General features: G+C 33.4%; 1 protein-coding gene across 2 annotated transcripts; it reads left to right on the top strand.

Annotated features, from left to right (window-relative positions):
• Positions 1-579: 579 nt before the first annotated feature.
• On the top strand, positions 580-12,455 carry ccdc15 (coiled-coil domain containing 15). Of its 2 annotated transcripts, none has more exons than XM_084114662.1 (10): positions 580-1,067; positions 1,910-2,059; positions 3,089-3,271; positions 3,673-3,789; positions 3,878-4,054; positions 5,066-5,170; positions 7,109-7,212; positions 8,366-8,560; positions 9,832-9,980; positions 12,139-12,455. In XM_084114662.1, exons 1-10 carry the CDS (start codon positions 810-812, stop codon positions 12,255-12,257), a joined length of 1,557 nt encoding a protein of 518 aa, XP_083970788.1. In that variant the 5' UTR covers positions 580-809; the 3' UTR covers positions 12,258-12,455. The 2 variants fall into 2 exon arrangements, with proteins under 2 accessions (XP_083970788.1, XP_083970789.1); XM_084114663.1 differs by having other exon boundaries at positions 3,089-3,265.
• Positions 12,456-14,900: the final 2,445 nt, after the last annotated feature.

Below are 14,900 nucleotides of genomic sequence, written 5' to 3' on the forward strand. Positions count from 1 at the left end.
ATTTATTTATTTTTTATGGCACATTAATAAAAGCTACTTAAATGCCCCTACTGAACTAAGGCCTAATCCTGACTTAATCTAAGCCTTGTCTGTGAAACCGGGCCTACAAGTTTTAAAAAGAAGCATAAGTAGGACATTACATGACAACAGTGGCTATTTAAAATGATAAAATTACCATTTTCTTTCTCAAATGCGCATTAAAAATAAAACGTTACATCTTTGCAGTGAGGTTGTAAATAAATAAATAAATAAATACATACATAGTCTACATACATACATACATATTCTGTTTTAAATTGCTACACAATATACATTAGATTTACAATAACAAAAATCAGAGCTATGAAATTCTGTGTAAAACCTACTATATTTAATTTTAGTCGCTGCAAATTCGGTTAGGTAGACCGGTCTAGACTAGAGAAAAAGTAGTATAATATGCGTGGAACTAAAACGAGCAGGTAGTCTGCTTCCCATCGAACGTACATTTAGGAACACATCGGGCGTGACCAAATCGCTACAGCTTTTGAACGGCGTTACTTTCGACAAATAAAATCATACCTTTACAAAACTGTGGCCAATAGCATCATAAATGGGCGTGTCTAAAGCGGTTGTGATTATGTTAGCGTCATTGACAACGGAGTTTTAATTCAGTCAGTTACAGGAATTGAAATATTAACCCTATTTGTATGAGGACGGTAACAACATTATGAATCGCTGTCCTTTAAAAAGACTCCAGTAAAGAAGCTCGAAGGATCAATGTTGTGTTTGCTAATAAGGTCAGAACATCAGTGACTCCCGAAAAGCCATACATGCTAGTTAACTTGTTATACCCATTCATATCTACCAGAAGAAGTTATACGAAAATGAATCAAGCAAGAACAGCTAACGTTATAGAAAGAGTTTGCTCTTCGATAACGCAAAAGAATGTATTAAAAGAAAATAAAAGGATAACCTCTGGAAACAGAAGAAAGACCAAAGGTGTGAGAGTGTTGGCCGAGAGGAACCCGGCTGTGGCGCCTGTGGGTGTTTGGGTGGAGAGTGGAGATGAGTGTCAGGAACATCCCGCGGTAAGAACTGATCTGAGAGCTGTAGAGATTTAGTTAAAAACGGGCTTCATTGACGGACACTTTACACTAATACGATACACGTTGGTGTCGCGCTTAGTGTAGTCTGTCCCACATTCTTTATTGACCTGGAAAACGCGTCAAGAAACACTCCCACATTTTTTTTTTCCTTTAATTTATTTGGAAAATAAATAACAGTAACTAATTACAAACCGAAATCTAGGCCCAAACTAGCTGCCACTGAGTTACATCTAAATTCTGGCTGCAAACCCCTGTAACTTTCCATATTACCAGGGTTATTATATTATGATAATAATTTTATTATATTATATAACTAAGCTAAGTTAATTGCCAAGGCAGCATTTCGAATTTTCGTTTAGTTTAAGTAAGTTACTAAAATAAATAAAACTGAAACAAAAAATAATAAAACTCAACAAAAACACAACAGTTAAGTTACTAAAACTAATATTAAAATGTAAAATTATAAACATATAATTTATAAACATACATATGCATATATATATATATATATATATATATATATATTATTAATGTGAATTAAAAAAAAAAATATTTATTTATAATGTGATTTTTAATAAATAATATATTATTTATTATTTTAAGCTGTTTTTAGACACATTCCAAATTTTCATAAAAGGGTTGCAAAACTTGCAAACACCAAATAAATGGGATCATGAAATCATGGGATCATCAAATGACCTCTTGAGGTTAAAGAAGAAGAAAAGAAAAGAAAAAATACTTCAGGGCCCTATTTTGTACCTTATTTGTGGAAAGTGTCAACTAGCCAGTCATGTAACGTAAATCTCACCCTGTGTGTGGGGCAGGTCCGGGCTTTGCTTACGGAAGAGCTTCTGGAGGAGACCCGACGAGAGAAAGAGGAGAGTCTGCGCCGGTTTCAGGATGCTGTTCGTAAACGTGTTTCACAGCAGGTCCATCTGCGCAAACAACAGCAGCTACTGAAATCATATGAGACGGTAAGACATGTCTGTTAATGAGCAACAAAGGATTGCACTTTTTTCCCTGAGTAGGGCACAATTTGTCCATTGACTATTATAAGCAATAAAGGCACAAATCATGTGTTCTTTGGAAATAGAACCATGTTAAACTATTGCATTAACTTAACACTTTTGTTCAAAAATGTAGAGTAATTTTTAATGTTTGTTTCAGAGGTCTCTTATGCTCACTTAAGCTGCATTTATGTGATTAAACACACAGTAAAAACATTAATATTGTGAAATATTTTTGCTAGTCTTCAAAAATAGAGTTTTCTATTTTCTATTTTAAAATGTAATTTATTCCTGTGACGGCAAAGCTGAATTTTTAACAGCATCATTACTCCAGTCTTCAGTGTCACACGATCCTTCATAAATCATTATAATATGCTGTTTGATGCTTGTTGATGATTTGATAAAATTGATTTAATTAAAACATATTTTTGTACAATTGAATGCATCTTTACGGAATAAAGTATTTTTTTAGTATTTATATATTGTTCGATTATTTATTAATATGTACATTTTCAGTTTTCATTTTCATTTTAGTTGATGTTGTAATTTTGTTGCACTTTTGTCATTTTATTTCAAATATTTTTTATTTAGCTTTCATTTATACTTATTTCAGTTTTAGTTTGACTAAATTTAGTACTTCAACTTCAGTACATTTTTTCCCCAGTAAGTTGCCAAGACAACCAGTTTTGCATCTAATATTAATATTCTATTTCAGTTTTACTTTTCTTTTTTGAAAACAATTTCTAATAATTTTAGTTTAGTTAACAATATTATTTAAAAAATAATAATCTTACTGACCCCAACATTTCGAACAGTAGTAAACATGGCATAAAAAATTAGCTAGTTTTAAACTCATCAACTATTTGTGATAAGTGCCTTTTGTATTTTATTGTCACCAACAACCATAAGTTTCCTGTGTGGAAAGTCATGACACCTTATTCTAACAAATGCTCAAATAGTCATTTGTGTGAACTTTTCTTCTTTTCTTTTTTTCAGGTTGAATGTGAGGACAAAGTATTGCAACAACCCAGCAAAGCAGCCCATCGCCTTACACCTCAAACCAATTTATTCCCTTCCTGGACACATGGGCAGCGAGTTATCTGCAGTCCCAGCTCTCGCTTGGTCAGTGCTCAGGGGACAGAGGCCATTTCTTCCAGTCAGCACACACATCATGTACGGGTATTTACAGGCAGAACCTGATTTCACCAAGTGCAACATCTTTGTTGATCCTGGAGCAACATTCCAATTAACCAATCAGATTTGAGGGACAAGTTTAGGCTTACAACCAGGGTTAAGTGCTTCCACATCAGTGTTATTCACCTATCATTTCCTTCGGATTTTAGGAAGAACTTATGAGTAGGGTTAGGTTTAAGGGTAGACTAAATTTTCAGACTGGAATGTTGTTCCATGATCAACAAAATAAGTCGATCCAGGAACTCGTCTAACTTTGCAAAATCAGAATGTGCGTACTGTATTTACAGAGCATGATTCTTTTGTATCTATCTGGATCATTTTGCTTGCATGTTTTTGTCAGAATCTAGATGTACATGTAAGGGAGTGTTTCTGGACACTTTTTCCAGGTCAGTAAAGTCAGGAAGCAGGTGAGACACAGACTAGCTGCTCGTCAAGTAGTGCAAGATGGAGATGAACTATCACAGCTACCTGGTGGGAGATGGAAAATATCCCCAGCTAGAAATGTGAGTCATGCATGATGCATTTGGGTCATTTCTGAGACCTGAACGTTCAGTGTTGTAGTATTAATATCTTCACATTTGTTGTATACAGAAACCTGAATCACATACTTTGAGTGATCAGAAGGATTATACTGAAGGTTCAAATGATGGAGGAGAGGAAAACGAGCAGGATGTTGACTCGAAAGATGAGATGCTGTTGGGGCAACATGATCAACCTCTTCATTTGCATCGCCACAGAAGCAAGGCTGTAACTTTTCAGAACGATATGGTGAGAAGATCTTGTTTGGCCTTAAATTTAGTCCCAGATGGCACACCTACGTTAACAGACATACCGTGTAAAAAAGTCCTGCCTGTCAGTCCGCTGGAAAGCAAGGCTTTGCTTACAAAAGTCTGTGCTGCTACATTGAAGTTTGTGCTTCTGAGGAAAAACACTGTATTTTTCAAAGTTTGTGAGGTTTTTGGCATAGGATCTTAGGAAGACATGGAGAGTAAACAAGGTATCATTGATAACAACATTATATCCTTGTTTGTGCACTATGTTGATTCATGTTGATATGTGTATTCACGTATAAAGACCCAATTTAAACTGAAAAATGTATATTATAAATGAAAATATATTGTAAAATACTGAGTTTCTGTTAAGCTACATTATCAAGTCTTTTTCTTCTCACTAAAGTGTTGTACTCTTAGAGGGCTGTCAATATTTTGGCATATACTTTTTTAACATTCATATACTCCAGATTTGATAATATTACTATTTCATTTAGCTTCTAACTATCATTGTGATCATTTTATTCTATTAACAACACTAGTTTTAACACGAAGAAAAACATAAAATGTCCATATAGCTTTGTGGGGAAAAAGTTAACAAAAAGTAATTGACTTTAATCTATGACAATATAAAAGCAAATTATTTAGTTTTCTGGTCTTTGTAATATCACACATAGTATTCTTCTCATGTAGTATGAATGTGTTTTAATACATGAGAATATATAGCTGCTTTATGTTTTAGACAAAACACTTTTGCATCTTGGAATCAGCTACCAGTTTGTTGCATACTTAATTATGATTGTAATATAATTTTTAGTTTCACCTTTCCTTAAAAACTGGTTGGTGTTTTTTACATATACCTTAGATTGCCCCTTTCTGTTTTTAAGTGGACACTTTAGAATACTTTCTGAATCTGTACAGTTCAAGCTGTCTTACACCAAATGGCCTTTTATTACATTTTCAACACAATATGTTATTATTTCATGTATATATTTTGATGTCTCTTTAGGTCTATGAGCCAGATCCCACGGCTTCCTGCACAGGCTTCACTACTGACTACAGAGCTTCCCGAGTGCTTTGGCCTCATGTGAATCAGGAGGAGCTGAAGAGGCAGGTGAGGAATCACACTTTATTTTGAGTAAAGTCTCCTCTTTAGGCTCTTTTTATTAGGGAAATCAATGTAGATTTTTATAAAACTGAATGTCTGATTGTAAGCATATTACACTGAAAAATATAGATAATTCAAATGTACACTACAGTTCAAAAGTGTGTCATTAAATCTTTTTAATGTTTTTGAAAGAAGTCCAAGGCTGCATTTATTTGTTCAAAAATACAGTAAATAACTGTTACTTATCAAATATTATTACAATTTAAAAGAACTTTTTTATTTTAATATATTTTAAAATATAATTTATTCCAGTGATGTCAAAGCTAGATTTTTATCAGCCATTACTCCAGTCTTTAAGGTCACATGATCCTTCAGAAATCATTCTAATATGTTGATTTGCTGTTCAAGAAACATTTCTTATGATTATCAATGTTGAAAACAGTTGTGCTGCCTAATATTAAGGTGAAAACGGATATTATTTTTTTTCAGGATTCTCTAATGAATAGAAAGTTCAAAAGATTAACATTTATAAATTATATTGAATATTGAATAAATGTCTTTAATGTCACTTTTGATCAATTGAATGCATCCTTGCTGAATAAAAGTAATATTTCTTTAAAGGTGCCATAGAATGTGAAATTGAATTTATCTTGGCATAGTTAAATAACAAGAGTTCAGTACATGGACATGACATACAGTGAGTCTCAAACACCATAGTTTTCTCTTTCTTATTTAAATCTCGTTTTTGAAAAACACCCCTGAAAAACGGGCGAATCTCCACATAACACCAACTGTGACGAAACAGTTGGGATCATTAATATGTACGCCTCTAAAAATTTGCATATGCCAGCCCATGCTCAGTGCCAGGCGAAACTGCACAGCCGAATCATCAGAAGTTCTGCAGGTGAAGAAACAAGCAGGAGGAGGATCATAGGGAAAATGGCAGATCTATCTATAATCTATCTATCTATAATCGGATACCGCTACAGTTTAATTCGAAGTTGTTTAGTTGCTCTGCCCATTTCACCACGGACTGTTACAACAATATCAAGCAGCCAGGCTTCTCTCGGCGTCTCAAACGGACGAAGGGGGCAATTTCAACTAACGTTATATTCCCGCAAGCGGCAAGTAGGGATTTTATTTACGATAATTTACATTGTGTTATCTAGATCCAGCGCGATATTGTTTTTTCCTCGAGAGACATCATGGCTTGCAAACGAGCGAACGAAGCATGGCAGTTGCTCAGTGTTTGGTTGTACAAATGAACACAAAAATATTTTTTTGCTCCTTCATCCGAGCCTCTGGAGAACCAGTGGGTTATGTGAATTTCTGATGTGTAATTGTTCAAATTCAGACAGATAATCTTTCTTTCAAAGTCGTTCAACACTGTTTATGCATCAGTATATCGCGTTGCAGTGATAAGATCTTCATTCACGCGATCAACAGGCTGTCATCTGCTCAGTGCTCATCACTGAAACCTTTTATGTGATGGGAATAGATCTAAATACTTTAAAAAAAACTTCTCATGATTCGTTAATCCCGATAGCTGTAATAGTAAAAACATATAAAAGCTGTAATAGTAAAAGTTTTCCAGATAGCTCTACATGTAATGCCAGACATTTCATATGCAAGCATGTCAGCCAATCACAGCAGTGGGCAACAACACTGAAGTCTCACAGCAGACACGCCCCTTCAAACAGAGTGTTCAAATCAATGGATGAAATCAGGCTAGGAAATATGCCTTTTATTTCTAAATTATAACAAATTTTGATCTAAAAAACATACTAACATTATAAGGGCACCCCAGGAAACATTATAAAATAATAAAATAATCCATTCTATGGCACCTTTAAAAGAAAACAAATACCAACTCTAACTATAGTGTATTTAGCGTTTAGTCTTGATTTAGGTGGAGTCTTCAAAGTGCTCACTGTATTGTTTCAGAGGCAGTCTCAGTTCCTCATGTATCGACGTCACTTCATGGATACTGAGCGAGAGCAAGTGAAGGAGCACCAAAGGCACAGGAAACATCTGAAGAGAACTGCAAGGTTGAACCTCACCACATGTTCACAAGTCTTTTTTCTAGCGCTGCATGTTCATAAATTGACTGCTACTGAAAAGAATGTCTATTTTCATTCCTTTCCACGTGATGGTTGCTCACTTCTCTTTTAGTTTCTGTAAGAAAAAATGATGATCTCGATTAAGCAGTTTATTGCAGCATAGCAGTGACAAAGTACACGAAGCACCTTGGGTTAAATGGAGTCAGAATGAACCCTGAACAATACAGGCTCAAACATTTTATACTGTTTCTACACTAGTCCTCCCTTGCATCATGTAAACAAGGTTTCGTTTTAAATGTAAATTAAGTGATAACCTTCCGTTCCCACATCACAGATGTTGGTAAAGGTGTGATAGGATTATACTCAGAAAGACATCTGTCTTTATGATTGGTAATCACGGTCACTTTGTCACAGGATAGTTCTTGATGTCCTGCGCTTCCATGCAATAACTGATTAAATACTACTCCGGTGATACTATTCTCATATTACTGAGACCAGAGCAAACGGTCTCTATGATAACAAAGCCATTTTGTGGACGAGTTCTTTCTAACATGTATTTTGGAGTGTAATCTGGGATGAGGCAGATTATAATTTCTTACATTTCTCTCCTGTAGTCAGGCTACGAGAAATAGTTTACATGACTGATTAGTTCATGTAAAATAGTAATAATACTGAATTTAAAATAAGACTGGGCAGGGTTGCCATGTCTTTGTGACAAAGACCAATGTGAAAAAGACATGATTTAATATTCTAAAAGATCACTCCCATAACCATTATGCTGTTTCCTTTTGATTCCCAGAAAAAACATATACATTGTCAAAATGTAGGTTTTCTATTAATGATATAGAATTTAGGTCAAAGTAAATAGATTCTAACAAAATGTATATGTATGTGCACATATGAAAATATTATCATTTAAAAATGATTTTTAGATGTAATTTTTTATTACAATAAAAAAAAAAAAAAAAATTCATTTTAGAAACCTGTCCCTACGCTTTACTGCATGTCTCTTGCTCTATTGAAGCAAGTAACCACACATAATTTTCTTTTCATTAAGTTGTCCAAGAACACAAAAGACTTCATGTTGCGCTCTATATTGTACTTTCTTTTATAAACCCAGCGAACTCTTTGCTATGTGTAGGATTAAGAATGAAAAAGAACAACTCAGGAAAGCTGAAGAGAAGAAGATGGAAAGGCAGCGACAGCTGGAGGAAGAAAGAAAAGACATGGCTGAGAGGGAGTATTTGATTTTGGAGCGATTGAGGCTTGATGAGGAGGAGGCAGCAGAGAAGGTAGAGAGACGAGAAAGAACAAAATGGATCAAAGAAAGTAAACGGTACATACTGCCAATAAATGTATGACTATGTTCATTATTATTACCATAAAAACGCTACTGTTCAAAAGTTTGGGGTCAGTAAGATTTTTTTTTTTTTTTTTTTGAGAAAAGTCTTATGCTCACCAAGGCTTCATTTATTTAATCAAACAATACAGTAAAATTCATAATATTGTGAAATATTATTCGTTTAATATAACTGCTTTCTCTTTTAATATATTTTAAAATGAAATGTAATCCTCTTTTGGCAAATCAGAATTTTTAGCAGCCATTATTCCAGTCTTCAGTGTCACATGATCCTTCAAAAATCATTTAAATATGCTGATTTGCTGATCAAGCAACATTATCTATGTTTCCATGCAAAGCTGTGAATTTAAATTGTACGCAAAATTGGAATATCGCATAAAACATTTGCGATATAAAGCAGTGTCTCCATGCCATGTTTTCAAGAGAACAAAATTGCCACTTCCTGGGAAATTGACTCAAAATATCTGTAATGGAAATGGCTGCAACCGGATTTTTTTTTTCCTCCATCATAAATGACTTACTTCTCAGATCATGCAGATGAAATGCAATAAATGCTGTCATTCATCTTGCGTTTGGATGCCTGATGTTTGGGAACACAATCATGTGATTGTGGTCATTATGCCAAATCATTTTGATGACAGACTTTTGTTCAGGCATTTTAGAATAACTAAAACAACATTTGAGATGCTGTTCAATATAACTGATCCGTTGTTTAGTCCAGTTATCCAATCACATCCTCTGTTTAGGCAAAGTCACATGAGTTTTGTTTGTTTGTTTTGTTATTTATTCTGTAAATGTGTTTCCGGCATAGTTTATGCGCATGTCTTCATGACTCAATTAAGCGTGCACATTTTTAGAATTGATGTGCATCTTAGCATTTCCATCCAGCGTTTATTTTTTATGTAATATCCCAAAATTGGCATAAACATAGGTGGATGGAAACCATGGCTGTTTTTGTTTTTTTTCAGGATTCTCTGATGAATAGAAAGTTCAAAAGAATAGTTTTTATTTGAAATAGAAATCTTTTGTAACATTATAAATTTGATCAATTTAATGCATCATTGTTGAATAAAAGTACTTGCTTTAAAAAAAAAACGAATGACCCATAAATGCTAGGATTCCATAAAAACCATAACCATAAACAAACCGTAAATGCACCATAACATCTATTGTTTCACATTCAGTAGATCAGAATTGTGTTGTTAACATGTAAAGAGCTGTCATGGCATGTGATGATTCTGTGACAGGTACATTGAGGCAATGCAGGCGCTGCTGAAGGAGAAACTGGAGAAGGACAAAGTAGAGCTGCCTCCTCTGTGTTCCTGTGGAGACACTTTCTGGGACAGCCATCCTGATACCTGCGCCAACAACTGTATCTTCTACAACAATCCAAAAGGTAAACTGCTCACTCTGTATCCGTTTCATTTTATATTTTAGAATAAGGATAGAACATCTCACTGCTCCTTAAATGAAAATAATCTGGGTGTCCTATGACACTGTGTATTGAGGTTTTGCTCAAGTGACAAACAAGTGACAAACATGTTGTTGGTTGCTTGGTTCCTATATCTGTGGTGTTGTGTGAGACAGCGCCCCACCCACAGTGAAACATAATTCGTCCAAAATCCTGCTTCCTCATAACTGTAGAACGAAATTCAGGAGTGTTCTGATTGTGTTGCTGGAAAGGAAACCTTGTCACATCGTGCCTGGTTAGAAAATGGTTTTACTCACAGTATCGTGACTTGACGGACGGTGCATGTGGGCCCTCTGTCACAACTGACATCTTTTGTTCTTCCACTTTCCATGACCTGTCATAACTGTAGATAATTTTACCAGACAGTGTGAAGTTTAATCATGGATTTAGTTAATCATAGGAACAGCCTTATATAACTAGATGAAAACAAGTTTTAAATACCCTTATGAAAAAGAAGTACACTTTGGCATACTTTTTAAAAGGGTACTTACGGTTATATAACTAAATGGAATGTATAATTTATATTTAAATTAAATTAAATGTACTTATGAGTGCTTTTTTGACCCACTTAAGTTACTTTAGGTACAACTGCGTAATCTCATAATTTTTTCTATTGTCTTTGAAATATGGTTAAAGTGTACTGCCAAATATAATGACAAGCATTTATGGTAAACTTAGATATACTTTAATGACATTTTTATTGAAACTTATATGTCATGTATTTAAATATATTTGTAAACATTTGTAAAGATGAAGTTCCAATTTAGCACATATTACAGTTTTTTAAAATTGCTTACGCACTAAAAGTGGTACTTGAGGCCCACTCTGTGAAACCATTCAATTAGCTAATCTTCACACAAAAAAACAGCAAGCACATTATCTGCTTTACACTCAGTTTTTATCTGTAAAGCAAACCTTTTGCAAAATGCTAAACACGGTTCTCTACATTAGACACATTAATAGACGCATGCTGTTCAAAACTAACAGCTCTTGTGTTTAATTTAGAAAACACTGCCATTTAACACTCATTTACCGATTACCTACACCCAGTGATCATGTATGAAAACACTTATATATAATTTGTTCACTCTGAAATCAAAACTCGTTGTTTTGAGAAAGAAGTAATGTATTTTCACCCCCTTGTATTTCTGTTTATAGTGTAAATATACCTAATTTGATCACTCAAAACTCAATGTTTTGAGAAACGAATACATTTTTCATCTTTGCATATCTGTTTATTTTCTAAATATATACGGAATATCCTTGTGAATCAAGTCATCTTTATTTGTATAGTTCTTTATACTTATTATATTTCAAAGCAGCTTCACAATAGTAGCAAATTCAACTTCTGCTGTAAAGCAGCTTTAACGAGCCAATAGTGTCATTATTCAGTTCAAGTCACTTTAGTGTTAATTCAGTTCAGTTCAATAACTGTAGAGTTTATCAATGCATGTTGTATACAGTGTATTTGTGCACATACATACATGTGACAAACTCCTGTACACTCCACTGCACACTGATCAAGCAAAAACACAGTTGTGTTTTACATTTTTCACATCCGTGTGTAGTTTGGCTTGTATATTACTAGTTACTTGATGGTTTGTGTGTAGAGTTACTTTGCAAAAACACCATATTTAGAAGAGTTAAAATAGTTTTGGATGAAGTGTTTGCTTTTGCAAAAGATGTGACGTTTTGCATGCTGTGCGCGTTTTTGTGGTTTTGTGTGTAGAGTTTCGAAAAATGAAACCATAGTTTCAGAAAATGTATTTAAGCAATTTTAACTTTAAATGTAATGTCAAATAACACTACAAGTCCTTTACATGTGCTTTAGTAAGTTAGCACATGAAAATAAGTGTACTTCTTAAAAGCGTGATTAAAAATGGTTAAAACATGATTTAATTTACTTTTATTTAATTTACTTTAAAAAGTTTAATTTTACTTTATGAAATAAACTATAAACCTGGCATTGTATATTAAGAATATTGTTGGCTTCTTGACGAATTTCTTTGTTCCTCATTTGTAAGTCTCTTTGGATAAAAGCGTCTGCTAAATGCATAAATGTGATGTTATCTTTTTTTTGCAGCATATGCTCAGGCTCTGCAGTCTGTCTTGCTTAGCTGTGATCTGAAGGAAGGAGGTCTTGGACAGTATTTGTCCACCTGGAAGGCATCCTCTATGGATGTTCATTCTCAAAGGAAGTGATTGTATTTCATCTTAAGAGTCATTATTGAACGTGTTTTAAGATTGGACAGCCTGAAGTGTTATGTTCTATTAACTTAATGAGTACATGGTGTGATCTTTTTTTATTGTACTCATGGATGGTTTTAAATAAACTGACATACCTCAATGTGACCAATATTTTTACTGTTTTAATAAACCTTAATGAACTGAGAAATTCAATTCTTTGATCGTTTATTGTGTCACAGGTTGGATTTCTTAGAGCACCTAAATGCAGTGCTCGAATTGAAGCCCTCCATAAGGCATTAGGGACCCCCCATACAAAGTAAAAAATTGTCTTAGTGGTTCTGCCATATATTTTTATTTTAGTAGGGATAAAGACAAATCTGATTAAATTCATGCAGTTAGGATACGGTAAATTCCGTGAATTAATTATTTACAATCATTCTTGTGACTGAAGTCTGTTTCATGTCTCTTTAAAATGTAAACGCCCCTACATCTTAGACCGCTAAGGGCACATTATGCTTGCCTGGCACCGCTCCGGTGAAGCTAACTTTAGTGAAAAAATGGAGAATAATAAACCTCCACTTGGGAGTCGGAAAGACTTTTCTCTCTCTATCTTTCTAATATATTTATCCACTTCATGTATTCCTTACCTGCATAAATTGTAAACATGCACTCATTATTACTTTCATTATTACTATTTTTCACATTGTATAATTATTGCAAAGTCATCAAAACTAATTATGTTGTGAACTTTAAAAATAAATAAAACTTAAATGTATAGAAAATAAAGTCAAAATGATCATGCATGCCATGTGAAACTATGTGAAACTCATTTGCAAAATCACCACCAGGTGACGCAAAGGACAGTGAGCACCATTGATCAGTAAGGCTAGAATTGTGACATTTTCACTTGTAACTGAAGATAAAATAATGAAATCAATTAAACAGATAATTGAAGGTCCTTTTTTTTTTTTTTTTTTTTTGACTGCTCCTTTATCACTGCATTCTGAGAAATGAAATAATTATTCCTGTGCCACAGCTGAATCTGACAGTGAGACCCTCCAGTGAGTTTAGAAGCCCATCGGATTATTTTAAATGTTTTTGAGACATTTCAATGTATTTTGAAGTTGCATGCTTTTTGTCGGTCTTCAAGTGCCTTATGTCAAGTCAAGTCACTTTTATTTCTATAGTGCTTCATACAATACAGGTTGAGTTAAAACAGTGATAAACAGGAAAATAGCAGAGTCAATTATGGAAACTTTGATTCCGTTGTAAAACAGCTCTAAAAGGCTATAGTGTCATTATTTCACTCAAATTTAGCTTGTATGTAGTCACCTGGTTGGCAAAAGAAGCGGTTTGGGTCTGCTGCTTTATTACATAAGAATAGTATAGCTTATCGCTATTTTGTTTTATATATGTGCACTGTATACAGTATATACTATTGCCTGGACAGAAAATGTATAGTGTATATATATTTTCTTTCCTGATCAACACAAAAGCCAGTTCTCTGGTACATAGTTGTAAATAAATAAATATATATATATATATATATATATTATAAATACATTTTATATTGCAAGATATTGCAATATATATTGTATGTGACCTTTATACACTTATTCAACCATTATGCAAATAAAATCCCTGAATATATGCTTTAGTATCTGGTTGAGAAGTCAGTAAATGAATAGCAGTCACATTTTTTTTTCTGTCTGTGTCTATGGAAATAAGAAGTATTTATTTCCATTACAGAAAGCTTCATCCTCATTTCTAGTCAAATGTAAGTTGTTTAGTTTTGATACATACAATCTTGGGTTTATTTGGCATATTACATAACTCATTTGTATTGTCAGTGCAACCTATGCTCAAGATTTGTGCAGGATAAGCAACATACATATTTTGAATAAACACTGTAATATTAAAATGATTTAAATCTGATACCTAAATCTGAGTGGATGAGTAAAACAGGAACTAAGGAACTATTGTACTTTATTTTGATAAAGTATTGAATGTGTCAAATATCATACTGTTGCCTAAATAAAAAAGAAAGAAAGCAGGACCATGCACTATGTTTTATTTATTTACTCCTACTAAAATCACTGTAACTGGTGTATTGCTTTAACACTTATCGATTTGTTTTTGTAATTAGGAAAATTTAATTAGGAATAAATAAATAAATAGGAACAGCCTTCTAAAATTTATTTAGATTCTGTAAATTCTGTAAATTTAGATTCTTTTTTTTTTTAAACAGAAAAGCTCAAAGAACTGTATCCCTGCTAAATGAATTTAACATTAAGTTTCTGATGCCCTTTAATTTTAAGTTCCCTTTTCTCTTTTTCTTTTTTTAATTATTGTTGTGTTTCAATTTATACTTGCAAAATGTGAAAATGTGTAAAAGAAATGTCAAGAACTTGCTGTTGAATTCTGTATTTTTGATTTTTGAAAATTAAAAAATTAAAAATAAAGACCAAAACAACCATAGACCAAAGTTTCCCAGACTGGGATCTGCAAAACCCTGGCGGCTCCTGTGGGAACAGCAGGGGGTTCTTACATTAATTAAACTATAATAATTAATTGATAAACATTTAAATGAATAAATAGTTTGAAAATAATAACAATTCAAATATTTTTACACATATATTAAACACAATATTTTATTTC

The sequence above is a fragment of the Abramis brama genome (assembly GCF_963993115.1).
Source record: "Abramis brama genome assembly, chromosome: 5".
Classification (NCBI taxonomy): domain Eukaryota; kingdom Metazoa; phylum Chordata; class Actinopteri; order Cypriniformes; family Leuciscidae; genus Abramis; species Abramis brama.

Coding starts and splice junctions, on each gene's coding strand:
- ccdc15 (XM_084114662.1), top strand. CDS start 810: ATGCTAGTTAACTTGTTATACCCATTCATATCTACCAGAAGAAGTTAT. Junction 1,068..1,909: donor AGTGTCAGGAACATCCCGCG/GTAAGAACTGAT, acceptor TGTGTGGGGCAG/GTCCGGGCTTTGCTTACGGA. Junction 4,055..5,065: donor TAACTTTTCAGAACGATATG/GTGAGAAGATCT, acceptor ATGTCTCTTTAG/GTCTATGAGCCAGATCCCAC.